The sequence below is a fragment of the Aphelocoma coerulescens genome, chromosome 15, assembly GCF_041296385.1.
Source record: "Aphelocoma coerulescens isolate FSJ_1873_10779 chromosome 15, UR_Acoe_1.0, whole genome shotgun sequence".
In the NCBI taxonomy this organism is placed as follows: Eukaryota; Metazoa; Chordata; class Aves; order Passeriformes; family Corvidae; genus Aphelocoma; species Aphelocoma coerulescens.
This window is the reverse complement of record NC_091029.1, coordinates 9,678,137-9,697,403: the sequence shown is the minus strand read 5'-3', so window position 1 is coordinate 9,697,403 and position 19,267 is coordinate 9,678,137. Positions and strand designations below refer to the sequence as shown.

The 19,267-nt window shown below is 37.5% G+C and overlaps 1 protein-coding gene across 5 annotated transcripts in view; it reads left to right on the top strand.

Annotated features, from left to right (window-relative positions):
• Positions 1-17,046, top strand: part of SPECC1L (sperm antigen with calponin homology and coiled-coil domains 1 like) — a 63,528-nt gene extending 46,482 nt beyond the window's left edge. For all 5 annotated transcript variants that reach the window (XM_069031434.1, XM_069031433.1, XM_069031435.1 and 2 more), the window contains 3 exons: positions 7,390-7,506; positions 8,043-8,102; positions 9,858-17,046. In XM_069031434.1, the coding sequence (XP_068887535.1) occupies positions 7,390-7,506; positions 8,043-8,102; positions 9,858-9,947 (267 nt within the window). In that variant the 3' untranslated portion in view covers positions 9,948-17,046. The remainder of the gene's footprint in view (positions 1-7,389; positions 7,507-8,042; positions 8,103-9,857) is intronic.
• Positions 17,047-19,267: the final 2,221 nt, after the last annotated feature.

The following is a 19,267-nucleotide window of genomic DNA, read 5'->3' as shown; positions in this document are numbered from 1 at the left end:
TTTTTTTTGAAACTATGTGTATTCAAAACTGACGAACAGTAAACAAGCATCAACGTAATGAACCTTCTTCATTCAGTCCTGCTTAAAGGTACTACCTCTTCTTCCTTCCCTGTCCTCCAGGCATGGACAGGATACCCTCTTTACCTCCAGCTCTTCCTGGTGTCTCACACTCTGCCACAGTTCCCTTTTCTCCCCAGCATTTCCTATCATTAGAACTTCTATTTTTCCTCTGTACCACTGTTGCTTTTGTTTGGTTTAGCACCTGGGTAAGAACCAGCACATGCTTTTCTGAGCTGCAGGTACATGCTGGCTGCCCAGCCCTCCTCTGTCGCTGAGCTGCTGCAGGAGCCTCACAGAACATGAGTCCTAAATATCAGAGCCTTTTCCTCTAGGAAGAGCAGTAGGTCACTTTCTATCCAGTCACCAATTTCTATACAGTTACCAGTTTGGCCAGTATTAGCTGTAAATATGGCAGGCTAAAGGAAAGATACTTGCAAATTGAGTCTGTAACAAGTTCCAAAATGACCCGGAAGATGGTAACCATCCTTTGGAAACAAAGAAAAGGAAGTGTTAGAAGCCTTTTGCTTCAGAATAATTATTTTGTTAATTTTGTCCTATTCATATTAAACTACCCACACTTAAGTAAAACCCTATAAACCAGTATTTTTCAAGTATGCCTTTGCCAGCATAGAAAGATGTGTTTCCTTCTATATCCATTGGCAACAGTAATCACTTTTTTGTCCTGTTTTCTCCCTCTCACCTGGAGGTGATGTCCCACAGCTGTAGGTTTTTATGCATAAATGCATGTAAGGTATTTATAGAAAATTATTTCAGCTGTTGGTGTTTCACAGGGAAGATAGAACCGTACATGTTGAGTTAAAGCTCTATTTCTAACAGAGACATGTTTGCTCCTGGCACTGTTTTCCCTTTCATTCCTGGCATTATATTTTGCACTGGATAGTGGAAAATAGCTAATAAATACTAACAAATAGTAATCACACAAGTAGCCGGATGCAAATCTTAATTTCTAAAATTTTTTGAAGGTGTACAGGGTTATAGGTGAGCTGCTAGTGCTTCAGCCTGTTAAATACCAGATGTGGTGGAGTTGGTTTATCCTTATCAACAACAGCAGGATAAAATACTAAAGAAAAAAACCACACCAAAGTCTGTCCTGTTTCAAAGAGAGAAGGTTTTCTTTATTCAAAAGATAATTGCGGAGAATACAGCACTACAGAATTGTCTGGTACAACTGGTATGGGTTTTGTGTCTGCTCAAGTAAAATGGAAGAGAAGTAACTCCTGCTTTCCTATCCCTTCCAGAAAATTGCTTTCAAGCTTTTGATTAAAAGTCTTAAGTACTTATTTCTGCTTTAGAAGCCTGAAACTTTGCAAATGCTAAATAATTCAAATATGATAGTGTGGTGAAGCTCTTGATTTCAGTCCATTATAGTGGAATAAACCCTGTTAAAAAACCCTATAAATTACTTCATTGTACACTTTTCTTGATTTATTCAAGCAAATTTGGAGGGGAATAAATGAATAGTCACCTTTAAATGTAGTTGTTAATGTTTAACTGTGTTCCAAATGTTTTTTCAAGACCTCAATAAAAAAATTAGATTGATAAGCCAATGAAAATAAGAGAAATTACTGGTGTAAAAACCTGAATGACTTAATCTCTTACTATATTGTAGCTTTTAATATGCTATCTGAATGTTGTTTGCAGGCAGAATTTCTCCTTGGAGCTTAGGTTTTGAGAATGGTGATCTGCAGAAGGTCAGTGCAGAGCTAGCAGAGGCAGATTCTGTATTAACTTCCATCCAGAGCCAGTTCAGTCTTGACACAATTGCACACATTAAGTTACTGAGCTGCATTATACTCTGAGCTGAACAGATCTCTAAGCCATGAAAGAGGAGAGCTGCTCTCAAGATAAGAATTTAGATAAAAGAGGAGCAAATCACCTTTAGTTTTCCGATCAACAGTCACAAAATACTTGAAATTTCATCATGTGTTAGCTTTGCTCAGGATCTGACACTGCTTCAGAGTACAGACCCAAGTCCTGCATTTTTCAGAGGAGAGAATCCTCCTGGCTGCTCTAAAATATGTGCAGTGTCATGAAACTGTCATGAATTCCAGATATCTTCAAAGCATAAAGTAATCCCATCCAGCTGTTATGGAGCATTTACCCTGGCTGGAGCACAGCTACTTTCATTTTGAGTACGCAGCTAATAAAAGTCCCAAATAGGATGTGAGCATGCATGTTTCATGTTAAAAGAGGACCAATAAACAGGATACACACGTCCTTACCCATTCTTATCTCCAGCAGTATTTCAATTTATTTTCCATTTTTGTCAGCATTCTGAGAGATAATTCACTTCCAGAAGTCTGACACCAAAAAAAACAATTGTCACAAAATAGCAACAAGAATTGACTAATTTTTTGTTTGAGCTTTCCACACTTCCTAGGTACAGATACTCTTAGTGTAGCCCTGTAGTACCTGTCCTCTATTTCATGCAATGCTGCTTTCTGCTGGAAAGACCACCTAATTTTTACCTCCTGTACAGATCAAAGCTACATGTCTTACAAAAAATTGAATGCTATGCTCAATGCACCTTGAAATCAAGCAATATTTTCATTTGTGCTTGAGCAGTAAGTGTAGAATAACAAAACTAGAAGTAAAAGATGGTTCAGGTTACTTTTTTTTTTAAACCTCTCAATGCTAAGCTAGGTCATATTCTATTCAAAGTACTATATTGATTTTAAAAATGCACAAGAAAAGGACATGACTATGCTTATGTAAGCCTGTGTTCAAATACTGACTCTAGGGTGATTCATCAGAGTAGTCAGGAAGCCAAAGCACTTGGTTTAAGCTGATGCTTTAGCCAAAAATTCTTGAGTTAAGGAAGGACATGCATCCTTCTTGTGTTTGGATTGGATTCTGATACAACAGAAATGTCAGCTTGTTAGACTTAATTATGACAAAATTTAGAATAAATTATGAAGCTGTCTGTACCTCTAAGTGTTTCAGACATTAATGTCTGAAGCTATTACTGGATTTTGTGAGAATGACTGCTTCTTTTATGGTTCTTTTCTGTGCCCAAACTGAAAAATAACGTGTTTGGTATGGAAAGGAACATTACCAGTCAGTGGTTAAGGGTTTTGATGGTCTATATTTGCCATTTACTGCCTTTCCAGAAGCTGGGATTGGAGAGGCAGTAGTTGGGACTGCTGCTAAGTGTGTTCCAGATTATGTTCTTACCTACTGCCCGAAGTAGATAGCCACAGCTTTATTCCATGATTTGAGAGTCAGTGAATCCTGATTCAATGGAGCATGGATAGCAGTTCTTTCATAGTTTACCTTTGTCATCTTCTGTAATGGATACTCTTTTCGTTTGCCTATGTATCTGTGAAAGCTTTTAAAAGCATTTTACTTACATTTTACCATGGGAAGAAGCCTGCCAAGGTCTGTACACTTAAACTTCAAATCTTATTTTAAGGCTTTAATACATTATAGCACAGAATCATATTAATGGTTTTGCTTTCTCAACCCACTTATTTAATTAACTAATACAACAGAGACATAGACATATGTTTTTATTTTCTTCATGTCCTGACTCTTTTCAGAGCCAAACCAAGTTTGGATATGGGAATCTCTCCTCCAAGAACAAGGGATGGAGAAATAGCTGCTGTGCAGGATGCTCTTCTGCTGGAGTTCTGATGTCCATAGCTCAGGGAGATTCAACCTGTGGCTGTGTCTAAACAAGTGGTTAAAATTACTTTGTTCTTAATTTGTGAGTTAGAAACCATGTTTTGTATAGCTGGGTTTCTTGATGTTTTTGGGGTTTTTTAGCTGTGGAAGTTTTCTGGGGGGATAAAAAAAAAGTAAGGAATTACTGGGTTATAATAGTTAACATTTGTTTCTTGCTTTTTTCTAAAAAAGTATTTCACTGACTTTAGAAGACCCTCTGTTAATTTAGGATTATTGCAAAAAGCAATGGAAGAAAATTTTTGAATTAGCAGTACACTGGTTAAAACCACTTTTAAATGGTGAATTTTAGAAAAGTCATAGGTTTGCAGAGATCTTTGGTTGATGTTATGCAGAGCCCAGTCTGTTAAGCAGTCTAGAATGTTTCATGGGGAATACTGTTTTTAGTCTTTTTTTCTGTATGTGCTCAAGGGAATACTTATTTTGTGGTGAGAGAGACTCCTACTCTGCAGTTTCCAGTTCAACAGGGGCTTGAGTAATGCTTGAAATGTTTCTTGGTTGTGGATCTACCAGGTTGTTTAATTACCATCTATTTTTCACTTTATATTTTTATGTTCTGTCTCCAGAAAGGACTTACAAATTTTTAACTCTGTTACTTACTCCTGTTTGGAAAGTGGCTTCTACAGATCTTTTTATTACAATGGTCTTACTGGTTTAACTTTTGTTAGAATTGCCTTTTTAAAAAACATCTACCCCAAATACTAGAGGTGGCTTCATTCCCATCCTACATCTTAATCACTAATAGGCAAGGGCTGATAAATCCCCTTCTAGTTCATCTATCTCCAGAAAGGCTTATTCCTCATTTGACAATTTATCTGAAAGTATGTCCTTCAGTTGCTTTAATACTTTGTGGTCTGAAATGTCTTGAAGAATAATTCTAGATTAGATTCCAGCAGAATTGTCTTAATAGAGCCAATTACTTAATAAAAGCAGTAACAAAGAAGAAATTATGTCAGAGATTTTAGGCTGATGTTCTGTTTACCATCAATTCTTTGAGAAATAAGAGCTTAATGCAAGATTGATTTCATTATACTGGCCAAGCTTTTTCAAAAAAACCACAAGTAGTTAAAAGCCTTTAGGAAATAAAATTTGCTGTATTTAAATGTGCTAGTTGTGTGCTCAAAGCCCTACATGAAAAATTAAATTTTCAGTTTAAATGACAATCTGTCCCATTTCTGGATTTGTTTTTTACTGTCTGACCAATATTATACTTCTTTTAGTCTGAGAGGTAATAATAATTCATAATGCTTAGAGCAATTGGAAACAGAAACCAGTCCCTTTTAATTGTTTCCTTCCGTTGTATTTAATTCAGCTTCTCTGGATACATTAAAATTCTTGGATGATGGGTTTGTTTTCTGCTTGTTGTCTTAATAATAAAAGCTGGACCCTACAAGATGATTTAGAAAAAAAGGGTATTCTGAGTTTGGTTTTGTTTGAGAACCAACCAAACTTGTAGGCGCACTTTAAGTGGCCCTTTTCCCCTCCAGTGTTTATATTAAAAATTCAGCATTCTATGGATACTTACTAATAGTTAAAGCAAAGTTTTTAGTTTATACTATTGTAATGTTTAAGGGAAGATGACTTTTGCTTGTTGTAATTCCACTGTGGCAATGCCAGTTTACATCTTTCTCCTACCATTCCCACATCACTTGGCCATCTCAGGAACAGAGGGGGAGAACATTTCAGCCAAGAGGTGAAAAGCTCAGGACTGAGCTTTTTCTCCCTCAGTGGATTGTATAGCAAAGCAAATATGATCATTCACACCTGATTTATATAGCCAGCTTGCCACACATGACTGTGACAAGAAAAAGCTCCTCTCCCTACCTTTATCCATCTCACTGACACAGATGTGAGCTGAGGTGTTACTGGTTACAGGATAGGAGGAAAGAACTTTCCAAAAAGTAACTTCTGTAAATGGACACAAGTAGAAATTTATTGGCTTTAACAAGCTGACATTTTTCCTTTTTTTTTTTCCCCTTAAAACCTCATACTGTGTGTTGCATATGTTTCCCTAATTTAAGTAACATTGAGAAAGTTTTAACCAGGCATTAATTTAAATCCAATTTCCTGTCTCTCTTGAGGAGAAAGGAGCACTTTTTTTTCTCCCTTCTTTTTTTTCCTTTTGCTTTTAAATTTTCCCACCCCTGTGGCTGGAGGAAGCTGTGTGCAGAGCTGTTCCCACAGACTGGGGGTCTCCAGCGCCGCCGTTTCCGTGTGCGGCAGGAGCGGCTCCGGCCCCGGGCACTGTGAGCCCCAGCACGTACACTGACATCAGAGCCTGGACCTGCACCGGGGCCACTTCGCATCAAAAGTGTTAAAGCTGAGCAGGAAACAAAGATTTCCCTCGCATTCTTCTAGAAATTGTCCAGAGTTTTGGTTTTTTCCTCTTGTTGGAGGAGACTGTGGTTGTTGTTCATTTGAAGTCCAAAGCACTGCTTTGACAAGAAGTACAAGTGCCTTCATTCCCACTCTGCCTGGCACAGAACACTGGCTCTGGGTGGAGTTTTCTGCCTTAGGAGTGCCAAGTTTTAGTGTCTTGTCAAAGACAGGTGATGATGATGACTAAATTGCTGTCAGGTGAATGGTTGGCTCAGGTGATTGTGATTCTGCACTTCTCTGACTGGAGGTTTTAGTTCCTGCTGTTAAAATTTTGAAAACTAAGCTTCTGCTTGAGCCCAGTTAAGTGAGTTAGATATTAAACCATATTTATATTTCTCCATGGAAGTGTAAAAGATAGATGATATATTGTTGTTACTCGTTGTTTCCTAACTAAAGTTTAAACTGACTGCGATCCACTTAGCCTCTCTAACATTGTTTAACTGCCAACAGTCAAATATACAGTCACTGAGGTCACTGAGGCATCTTATTCATTTTAAAAGGTCACTGAGGCATCCTATTCATAATTCTTTTGGATTGGGCTGACTCTACAATAATTTATACAGTCTCAGGAGATGCATTTACTAGTGCCACTGAGTTTCCTACGGGAACTAAAAGATCAAGAGTGCAGGACAGCAGTTTTCAATTCCAGTTTCAATCCCAAAGATTCTCTGCTACTGTCAGCACTAAATGTGCTGGAACATCTTTATTTCCAAATGAAAGTTAACTTTTGTTTGTGATCTTTTTCACATCAGTTTCTATAGAGAAATGGTTTGTTTAGAAGAGAAAATTTGTCCTCATCTTTTAGAAATTTTGTCTGGATATGAATGTAGTAGAAGCAGAAAATAGAATGAACCTTAACAGAGATACGAGCACATTTCCTGATCAGGGATTTGGGGTACACGTATTTAACTTGTTTGCTTTTCTATTTTGGGGTGTACAGTTGCACCAAATCCATTACCTTCTAGCACAACGTTTTACAGCTTTTAACACACACTCAGGCATACATTTTGCACTTTCTTTTGAGGGAGGGCTTAATATTACCTGAAATTAATATGTAGAATAACTGACTTTCTTATCAGTATATATTTTTTTAGTAGTGCAGTTCTTACCACAGAACTTTGGTATTGGGCTGTCCACTTTCTCTGCCAATTTCTTCAAAGGCATTAAAAAGAAGTATTGATGAATTGGTAGCATGTAATAATTCTTAGATTATGGCTTTGATATTGCTTATATTTTTTTCCCTTCAAGAATATTGACATCACAAACTTCAGCAGCAGCTGGAATGATGGCCTGGCTTTCTGTGCAGTTCTCCACACTTACCTCCCAGCCCATATTCCCTATCAAGAACTGAACAGCCAGGACAAGGTAAGACATTAAAAATCCTATTCCCAGCACTGCAATGCTTTAGTTAATATGAGTTAATAAAGAACAATGAACTAATTTGAGTCCTAAAAACCTCAGTGTTACTAGGATTTCCAAATAATCTCTGTGTGTTCTGGTCCGCCACAGTTCCTACCTATTGGTGTGTTAGCCCAGAATGTACAATTAATAATAGATCCTAAAAACATAAGATTATTTCACTAATGCATGAAGAGATTTTTTTATTTATGCTTTTTAGAGAATAAATAATCTCTTCTTTAGTATTTTATAACTCAGTTGTTCTTCACTGACAATGATATTCAGCATTATTTTCTGAACAGGCAATTAATAAAAATCTTTCATAAATTTTTGCACGATATTAAACACATTCATTCTTGTGGTTCCTTTGAATTACTGTAGTCAAGTTATAGACTCCATTTGAAGCAAAAGTAGTAGCATTATTATGAACATTCTTAAGATCATTTTGTTATGTTTGAAATAGTATTTCCTTGTTTTCTAACATGTTTCTATATCTCATGCAGAGAAGAAATTTTACTTTGGCTTTTCAGGCAGCTGAAAGTGTTGGCATTAAATCTACTCTGGTAAGATTTAAATGCATATTGAATGAATTATGACCCATTTATAAAAAATCAAAATTACTCTGTTTTGTAGTCTCAAAAGATTTGGATGTTTATACTTAAAAATAGCAGCAGACGAGCTCAGCTAGAGGTTCTTGCACTAAATAATGACTAAAATACAGACCTGTTAAGCTTTAAAAGGAAGGTTCACCAACATTTACCTCTCAATACAAAAAGAACTATTAATAACGGCAATGAATTTGTTTGAGAATAGTTTGGGAAACAGTTATGGGATACAGTTTTCAAGAATCCATTAAATCTCTCCTGTCTCTGACATACTTCTAAATTATTTGGGATTTCTGGAACTCTGGAGCTACAAATCAAGCAATGTGTTTCTTTTTCTCAGTGTACTGTGAGAGTTGAGATTTGCCTCTTCAGTTTAGACTTTTAATTTTTCAGCATTGCAAATAGTTGTAAGGTTTTTTCAGTGATTGTTTGTAAGTTGTCTTACACAAATTTTAGATAAAAATAATTAGTTTTCAATAGTAGAGTGTTTACTAGAAAAGGAGTATTTCTGAAGGTGTGGAATTGGGAGTATCCCAAACCCTTGTGAGCGGTCATGAAAATGTTGAAATGGCCATTATCAGAAATTATACTTAAGTGATACTTTTTGCAACCTAAATTCTAACAAAGCTGCCATAGTTAGCAACTAACAGTATGACAGAGTTTTTAAAAATAACACTTTCCTTGATCCTTATCAGTGCTTTACCCCCCCCAGCATTGTGTTTGCTAACAATGGCAGTGCAGCTCCTGGGCTTTCGTACTTTGACTTTGGCACTGATTTGAAATGTGGAAGTTTCTTACCAAGTGCTGATGTAAGAATGAGATTGTGGAAAATAACTGCAAAAATTCTTGCATAATTCAGCCTTAATCTAAATGGTTGCTGTCTGTCCTTCCTTTTTGTGATGTACTTCATTACAGATACCCTAAACAGACAAATTGAATGGAATTAAGTCTAAGTGTAAATTGTATCCATCTTAATAAGTCAGTATCTCTTTACATACCTACGTGCACAGTGTATGTGATGTGTATGTTTGAGGATTTTTTTTTTTAATCCATATTACATGAGTAGAGGGTGAAGAAGGGTGTGAAAACTCCTGTATGTAAATAGGAGTGGAATGCAAGTAGAAGTTATTCATCCTCTGAAGGTGTTCAGCTAAAAAAACTCACAACTTCTTTTTTGAGTTCTGGAGATTCCTGCATCCAAAGCTTTCAAATAGAACTTTACAGTAAACATAAATTACTAGAAACTACATCACTCTGTTTTGCTTTGTACACGTGCTGAAGAGAGTAGGTGGAATTTAAGTATTTATTGCTGCTTAACCTGATGGGAATTTTGAACTGTAATTAATATCTGGGTCTTGATTCTGTGGCTTACAGTTCCTGGGTAGGTTGAGTTGATTTGCAAGGCTGATGCAGGGTTGTGTGAACACTAAAGTCTGACTATTGTACCAGCTGTGCTCAGTGGGGGACAGCTTGAGCATGCACAGCATCAGACATTTCAATCTTAAATCAACAAAAGAACTATCTACAGATATGCTATTTGTTACATTTTGTAAGTAATACCAAGATATATGGAGGAAAACAGAACTTTCTTCATCAGTGCTTTAAATTGTGGAAACTTGACAGATTTACCATTCCCAGGAGTGTGTGAAAACACTGCTGCATTGCTCTCAAGGTTTTCATTTCTGATTTTGACCAATCTGTTTTCTGTAACAGGACATCAATGAAATGGTGCGAACTGAGCGTCCGGACTGGCAGAATGTCATGCTGTATGTTACAGCAATTTACAAATACTTTGAAACCTGAACCCTAATCATTCGGCAGATCCGTGGGATACAACCAACATGAGCTACCAGATGGAAATCTTACTGAAATGCTAATCCCCATTTCACTGAAAACCGGCAACATTTGAGTCCCCTCAAACTTCAGTGACTCTATCATGGATTGCCTCAGATTGCTTCAGCTACTAAGCATGGAAACAACTGTTTAAAAGCAAGAACTTGTTGCCACAGTGCTTGGAATAACCCAGGTTATTAAGCTATTCAGATTAATTATGTAGCCTAAAGAGCCTGGACTACTTATGTGCTGCCTTTCCAGTCAGACTTCCTGAAACTTTCTTTCCTGGGAGAGTGAGATGAATGCTTCCTCTAGCATATAGGAGACTAAATGTACAGATAAAGCTTTGAGAAAGAAAAGGATAACATGGCATCATATTACTGGACTTTCTGTAGTATCCTGATTCCACAGACTCTGAATATTCTACCCACAGCATATGGCAGCCCAATACAGTAGAGTTCTTAACGGTAACTTAGTTACTGCCTATACAGCTATTTTTCATCCTTTAAAATGTGCACAGTATTCTAGGAAAACAAGCTTTGATTCCATAATGATAAACTGAGGGGAAAAGTGCTCTCGATACCTCGAAAAATCTGGCACAGAAGAAGTCTTCATTCTAAAGCTTCATTATAAGCCTACCTCTGTCACAGTGATGTGGCTTTCATCTTTATCTTATGGATTGTTAAAGACTAGCACATGCAGCTCCTGGCTTTCAGGGTATACTCTACTTCAAGGAATCTGTGCAAACTCCCTGTGCTTCCATTGTAACAGAAATGAATCAATAATCACCCCTTGTCTGGCTTGTTCTTTCCTCTCTTCCTCCTTTGCCTGTGCAGCCCACACAGCTACCCCGGGCTTTCCTCTACAGCAATATGAGCACATGTCGTGGATGTCTGTGGTAGAAGTTTGGAACTGGGATAGCATTTTCTCTGCAGAGAAGATATTCTCAATAAGTTGTAATAATGAAGTAGTTTGTCTCAAAATCCAGCTTTGCCATGTTTTCTGTGTGTTTTTCATTGGTCTTGCACATCCTCATCTGAGTGACAGAAGGTGAGATGTTCTCTGGGAAGGACTATGGAGGAACTGATGTAATGTGTGTACACCCAGTAGTCTCAAATATTGCGTGGAAATGACTCACTGTCACAAGGAAGGAATTGAGAAACTTTAGTCTGCTCAACTTCTTTTTCTTTCTGAAAATGTACCTGAATTCATTTAGCAGCTCTTGGGCAAGAGAGTTTAAGTGCCTTAGTGATCATTGAGTTGATATGTCCTGGCACTTCAGGGCCTGGTGTGGAATGTTAATGGCTCCCAATGATTTCATGGCTCCATTTGTCACGAGCTGTTTGTTGTAATCTTGCTTGTCAAATCGAGGGGAGACTTCACTCTGTCATTGCTTCTGCCTCTTGCTTTTCTGAACACTTTTCAGCAGTTCAGCCACAGAACATCTCATTAATATTAAGCAGAAGCTAACTTGAGCAGTGAGTTCTGTAACAGCTGCTATTTATAAGCACAGGCTCTTTCAGCAGTAACCCCATTGTAAAGAAAATAAATCTGTTCTATGGTGCTCTTACGACTGTTAAGGACAGATTGAATGTCATAGATGTTAACCCAGTGAATGCAACTGTGCTTGGCATCTGTGAAACTTCTTCATGGTATAAAAGCACAGATTTAACTCAAAAGTATTGCCAAATCCAAAACCCCATCATCTGAAGAACATGGCCCATGTGAAGAGTAATAATTCAGCATGTCTCCAGCATTGTATAAGAATACACATTTATACTGATATGTGCCTGTGAGAATTATGGAACTTTGCAGAATAACTACTTAACCCGTGCTGAGGGCCTTTGGAGAAGTTTTCAGAGCAGCAGTGTCTCAAACATTCTTACAGCTCTTTAGAACTAGAAGTAGATACTCTCAGATTATTAATTGGTGCATTTGAAGAGCCAACATAATCTGAAGACAGTTGTTGCAAGAGAGGTTTCAAGTGAAAAATCTTCATTAATAGATTTTAATAAAAGTCTGAAATGCATTTTCCTCTCCTCTATATTTCTTCAAATTTTTTTTTTACTTCATTTCTTACGTTCCAATAAGAATAGTCTTACTGGAAATATGCATTACTGCTGTCTTGCATTCTATCTCCTACTATTAAATTCCAGATTTTGCCAGTCAGTGTTTAAAAAACCCTTCTCTTTATCCTCTGAACAGATATCCTTATTTATGATTGTCTTATTCATTGCCTTAGATTTAAAAAAAAAAATATTTTTCTAATGAAAAGGTTAGCATTTCTTGATCTAAATTCACTCATGACCTGTTTGGTGAGGTAATTCGAGCTTTGAGCTGATTTTTTTTCTGTCCAATGGTCATCTTCGTTTACCTGGAATGTTGTCTGAGTCCTTAACTGCAATAACACTGAGAGTGTAACCATTTGTCAAAAGAGAAATCACGTTTGCCAGATCCTTTCTGTAAAAAACATGAGCTGCTGGTCTTCAGAAAGGAAGAGAGAGAAAAGCTAGCAGTAATTATAAAAGGAATCTTGTTACAAATTTCAGAACTCTGTAAAATTTTCTTGGCGTGATCTGTCTGATAAAACTCTGTGAATCCAGCCCAGGAACACTGGGCTTTGTGAAGAGTTTTTTTGTGTGCTGATGTATCTGAGCCTTTACAAATGAGGAATGAAGCAATGGAAGATCTTAAGCAAACATAATGCCCTGCTGCACTCTACAATCTGTTTTTTTCTGAAGGTTCAAACCACATTCAGTTGTTCAAGAGGAAAAATAGCTGTAGCCCTTCTGGATGTGGAATAAATATACTGTTGTGTTTGGTTTCTGTTCATAGTTAATCCTGAAACAGCCTGGGTTTTTGTTCATGTGAAGTGCAAGTTTATGCTGATTTACTTTCCTTTTAATCCAGCAAATATTTCTGAATGTACTGAAAATATTTTGTCATCCATTTATATTTTACTGTGTGCCTTGCAAGTGCCTGTGCTGTAGAATATCAGGGTTACTCATGGCCAGCTGTAGGGTGGGCAGCCAAGTACAGCTGTGGGACATCCTGATGCAGGTACAGCTGTGTCAGCCTCTGGATCCTGTGGATGGAAACACTTCTATGGGTGTTACACTTGATTTGGTTTTCAGTTGGTTTTGTTTAATCCAGTTTGGTTTGGCTGTCTATTTAAATAGAAACACCAATTTAGGATCTCAAGTGTCTGGCCCTCACAAAAAATGTCTTATTCCCATGCCTCTGAAAAACTGAGTGAAATTTTCACTTTTAAATTTGTGTTTGTGGGTAGTTTATCCAGAATATAGTATATAATTATGACAGATTCTGATTTAAAGGTAGATTTTTTTTCTCTTTTGCATAAAATATATTCTTCAAGTTACATGTAATGTTTCTGATAATTTTTTGTCTCCAATTTTATGAAATATTTCCACTTTTTGTGTTTTTCTGTAAAGTCCATCGTCATGTCTTAGGAGGCCCTTAATTTGCCAGAGCTAAATGAACTCTGCTTTAATTTATTGGTGTAAACTCCTGTTAATATCCCTGGCAGCAGTGATGCTCTGGTTTTACGTGCATGGGGAGAAATAAATTAAACCCCTCCTGTAATAGTGCAGTACAGGGGTTTAAGCTGCTGAGGATCTGCCTTGTGAATCGTGTAGCTGTGACATTGGAGTCTCACTTCTATTACTGATCTCAGTGTTTTTTCAGTTTCAACACTTTATAGACATTTGGATTCTTTTGCATCACTAAAAAATTAATTTCACTCAATTCTATTTCTGTACAGATTTGGCCCAGGGCACAATTTTTATGCCAGTGTAGTTTTAACCAAGATTATTTGGGAAGCTGGAGATTTGGAGAACTTGTGGTTGTTTTTCTTACTGCCTGTGCCTGCTTTGGGGACACTGCCTGGTGTTCAGATGACAGTTCAGGTGTGTGACAGTTCCTTCCAAAGCTGCCCCGGGCTGGCTGAAGTGATGCAGTTACACCTTTAAACTGTGTTCCTGTGACTCCTGTGGTGACTTGACTTCTTGTTTGCCTCTTGCAACTAACACAGCCCCAAGCAGGAGCTACTAAGGGGCAAAATTCTTCTGGGAAGGAATGCAATTGTACACCTTCATGCTACTTTTTGCCTATTGTGAGTTATGCTGAGGTGGCCTAGAAAGAGGACCTTAAAATAGTCATGTCCATGTATGGACTGAGTTAACTGTATAGCTTGTTTGTGGTCCTTCCCTTGATTTGGTAAATATTTATTTCTGTTGTATTTTTATGTTCTGCCAAGATTGATTTCTGTAATTCCTTTCTTTAAGCTACCATTATTGTATCCCTTTCTTTAAGCTAACATTAACCAGTTTGAGAAATTACTTGGTGAGAAGTGCTATTAAAGTGTCTTCATCATCCATGAGTGCTGGACATGCCATTGTGCTTTCCCAAGTTAGTGTGTGTTGACTGGCAAAACACAGACTTCTCTTAATACATTTAATTGTCCCTATTTAGAAAGGTATCTTTAATAGTGTTTCTGCTTTCACAGGAGAGTGGCTGGATGGGTTTTAAATTACTGTGTGGCTTGCTGTGTCCCTCCTTCATCTAAGTTCCTTCTGTTGTATTCCCTGATTTCAGAATCAGTGTTGTAGTACGCCCTATAATTATCAAACCCGTGTTAAGCATCTGGAATATGTACCAAGTATGCTGTGGATAATTAATCCTAAATAACTTAAAAGGTTGAGGTTTGTACAGTTCTGATTTCTGTCAATTGATTACAAGTGTCTTTTTTTCCTTATGTTTTTGCTACACTTTCCGGTTGTTTGGATCCAACACCCTTGAACTCGGTTTGAGAAAGCCACTGTCCTAATCTCCTTGAGCTAATTCATTCTGTGATATTAGAATTATTTCCTAACAATGAAACTGTAGTAAAACCTATGAATACCAGATGACTTCTTTCTAATTGACATTAGCTTTTGCTTGGAATATTCCTTACCACTGGGAATAGGCCACTGTCTGCCTCAGAGTTGCACATAAAGTTCCCATCAGTCCCAGCAGGACTTGAGGATGCAGAGCAGGAGGGTAAACTTCTGGCAGAATATTGCAGCAGCCTGATGTAATTAAGCTGGTTTCATTTTAATCCCCTATTTTCAGGGGTTTTCAGTTTAGGCAAAATCATTTACTAAAAGCTGAAATGTGGCCTGTTAGTTCTCCACTGGGAAGTATGCTTCTGTTTAATAATATTTTTATGAGATTGTATTTATGGAAATGGAAAGAAAAATGTCATAAAGCTAGTTTTGTTGCACTTTTCTAAGGCTTTTGTATTTTGCATAGTTCTAGAATATAAGGAAGCTGCTTGGGGAGGTCAAGGCTTAAAACCTGCTCTGCCCCAGCATAGCAATGTATTATGTGCATTTTCACCCTAGTGATACATGTATTATTTTAATTGCATGTAACTGGTGTATTTATGTGGTAGTGAGGGAGCCCAGCAGACATTTCCTGCTGCAGAGGAGCCATTGGCAGTCCCAGTTCCACAGAACTGGCCTGTAGACTGCACTTGCAATAATGGAATAGTCCATTTTTGATTTTGAACTCTTTCAACAAGTGGGGAGAAGACACTTTCAACAAATGGGGAGAAGGGGGCTCTTTTTTTGTTTTGTTTGGTTTTGGTTTGGGGTTTTATTTTTATTGTTTCTTTTTGTTGTTGGTTTGGTTTTTTGTTGTTCCATTGTTGAAATTTCTCTGGAGGCTTTTAATGGTTTCCAATTATTGCATATGTTCAGTTAGGATGGTTACTTGGGAATCAGTTCAGCTAGGCACAAATACATGTAACATACTCAAGTAATTAATCCTTGTAACTTATAGCATTTCAGTTTGATAGACACTTTTGGTTTTATGTGTATTGTAAAGTTAATTTTTCTGTCTATGAGTAGCACTTTTATGTGTATCTGAAGGGTTTTTTGAACAGAAATGTGTTTTTTCGGTGTATTATCTAATGGGAAGAAAGTATAACACTACTAAACAAGCAGAGACTAGTTTGCCTCCAGACTGTAAGGTCATTTTAGGTCCGGAATGATCAAGAGTTGTTCAGTGTATCTGAAATAAATCAGTGATCCAAATTAATACTGGAGAACTCTCCCGATCAAACCCAGAAGGGCATTAATTGGTACCCTCCACCTCTCGGACGAGGGTGCTTCCAGTTCAGGTGTGAGGCAGAACTGACAGAACATTGTGATGAATTTTGGACTTACTGAAAGAATGGAATTTTATTGATGCCTCAGTCTGACTTCACAGCACTATACTGGATAAGGAGTAACCTTGTTTGAGATGACACTGCAGCCAGTAATGATATCTCCTAAATAGCTAATTTAAAGCTTACTTTCCATGGCCTTTAAAGATGATATAAAAACCAGTGATTCTAAAAGCTCTTCTCATCCATCCAGCTTTTCTGATTTGTATTGGTTTTACTCTCCCTTGAAACAGCTGTTGTATGTCAGTGTATGTGTTTAGTAATTCTTCTTCTAGACAAGTACCATTACTTTGCTTTTTTCCCAGAACCCTTTTGAATAGTTTACACACGTCTTACATAGAGAGAGGCTTTGCATAAATGTATAGATGTACCTATATGCACATGCATAAATGTGTGTGTACAGATCTGTACTCCTGCAGGTTCTGAGTAACACGAACATGTTTCAAGAAGTGCTTGTGTCTTGAATACTTAGGCTGGTGTATTAGTGTATAAATTTAAATGGCAAGGAGGAAAAAAACATTTTGTTTGCTTCTGGCTAGAGCTGAGAAATACAGGTTTGAGGAAAATTTTGATGAGTGTTCCAATTGTATTTCACCCTATTTCTGGTTTGAAAGGCACAAGTTGGTAATCATTGGACCTTGAAAAGTCAGCAAGCCTATGTTAAGCTAAACCTTTTGAAGGACCCAATATGCTTTCAGTTTGCAAGGACCACTAAAGACCTGGGCATTTTACTTTCTCCATAATGTATTCTGTATGAGTATTTAGTATGTATGCCTTCAATTTGCCAATGTTGCCATGTTTTCTTCTTAATTATTCATGAAATAAAGGTTGCAAATAGCAAAACGTGTGTTTGTTTTCTTGGGTGAAGCTGCTACAAGAAGGGGCTGTTTTAACTCTGGTTTTGGCACTGTGTTTGTTCAGAAGTGTTGCAGGAAGCAACTGTGGAGGTTCATCCGCTATGGATGAGGAGTGTGTGTGAAGGGCTTGTGTGCACATAACCTCAGGATTTGTTTTGGAAGTCATATCTCTCTTGGGATACCAGCTGCCTTTACAGGATCTACCCCCAAAGGGTTTTAAGTGATAAGACAGTGAATACCCCAGATAAGAGGGACGTGTTTAAGGCATCTGCTGAGCCTGTATTGTTCTAGAGAAGGAAAGTGCAGAGAATATGTTCAGTTTAGGCAACTTCTGTAATACATTGCAGGATTAGAATTATTTAAATGTTACTTAGCCCAACCCAAGTAAGGCAATTGTGTGCTCACTCCCTCTCTGTCTCTAAAGGAGTTGGGCTGGAGAGAGGTTGGGGACTTAATCTCTAAAACAGTTCACACTATTTAAAGCAGATGCCTAAACAAATTTTCCAGGTGAAAATAAAGCTTAGAACACCTTAAGTCTGGTTTGGTCTCAAATCATCCTGGATGGTAACTGTTTTCAAATGCTTGTTTGGAGCTTTAATTTCAAGTGCTCTGGAATAAATTGGACCCAGAGGTTTGGACTGAGCTCCTAATTATTGTAAATATTGTTCTGGAATGCACTGGCTAGTAAAGGTATTTTAATTCTGCCTTTTTTTTTTTTTTTTTTTTCTGAGATTTTTTTGTGTGGTGTTTTCTGACTGTTCAGCAATCCAGGAAAGTCTTTGTCTCAGTAATGCTATTCTGCAAGAAAATGTGTTGTTTCTCTTTTCTTGAGGTGAAATATTCTCCCTGAGATCTCTGTGCTGTCCTTCCTGCAGTGTCTGGTTGTGCTGGAGGTGTGTGGTTTAAGAACATGCCTGATTTAAGGAAACTCTTTTTAGTTCTTAAAATGGATTTATATCCTGTTTTTAAGCATGGATCTTCAGTTTTCATACTTCTTTTGCAAATAAATGTTTCAGAAGTGTAGTGTAGTAGACTGATACCAGAAAATAGATGTTTTTGTTTTCTGTAGCAAGTGCATGGCAGCACCATGGGAGGGACTTGTCCACCTACAATGGGCATCTGGACTGCAGGACACAGGCCAGGCCTGAGGGATGCTAAAACTGCAGTGTCTGCACAGTCTGTAGAGCTGCAACTTTTCTTTCCCATATCCACTGAAATAACATTCCCTCGCCAAAGTATTTTCATGGATTGCCTTCCAAGCTGTCACTAGAAAATTTTGGTAAAAATGTGAAACCAGCTCCATAAGTGTGTCTAAGTTGAATATAATAAAATTGTTTCATTCATTTCTAAGATCTTACTGTAATGAAAAGCTGCAGCTATATGGAATAGTAAAATAAATACCTCAGAAGCAACAGCAATGTAATATTCCACTGTATTAAATCACAAAAGCTAATATTGGAGTCATGGTTTTTCTGCAGTTGAATTCTGTGGAGGAACTAGGTTAGCAATACAGAACTTCTGCTAAATTGTCATTCAATTGTTTCACAATTGCTTTGATCAACAGAAGAAATAATGTACGTTGCAGAGAGCTGGGTGTAGTTCCACAAAGGGCAGAGATCAGAGGGGCTCATGAAGATGTGTGTTATTAATACCACACAAAATTATTTGAGAGGAGACCCTTATCATTGAAAGCTTACTCCTTTCTTAACTTTCTTATTAAGTAGGAAGCTATTTACAACCAGCAGCTACTGATAGAACCTTAAAAACAGACAAAAAGGGAGCTGAATTCTGTGCCCCTCTCAGCTCCCTCACTCAGTGCTTTGTCTGTGTTGTTTTTCAGTACTATCTTTCCTTGAGCCCAGCATTTCATGTTGAGATGTTCTCATATCTCAAGCTGGTTTTTGTTTTCATCCTCAATACTAAAGGTTGAGTGAATTCTTCTTTGAATTTGCTCGAAAAGTTGTGATGGCATTGAGGAAGCTCCAGTGCCTTCTCTACGAATTACTGCTTGGTGCTGCAGCCCAGTACCTTGGATGGGGAAGTTGGCTAATTCGTGTCTCTGTTCCTGGCAGCTGAAGATTAGAAGAGCATTTATGTCTAATTAATTATTTTTATTAGTTTCATTTCTATTAGAAGAGTTTATTTGAAACTTCTCCTGTGCAAGTCTTTGTTCAGAAAAATCTTTGTCTATGAATTTTTAAAGAAGC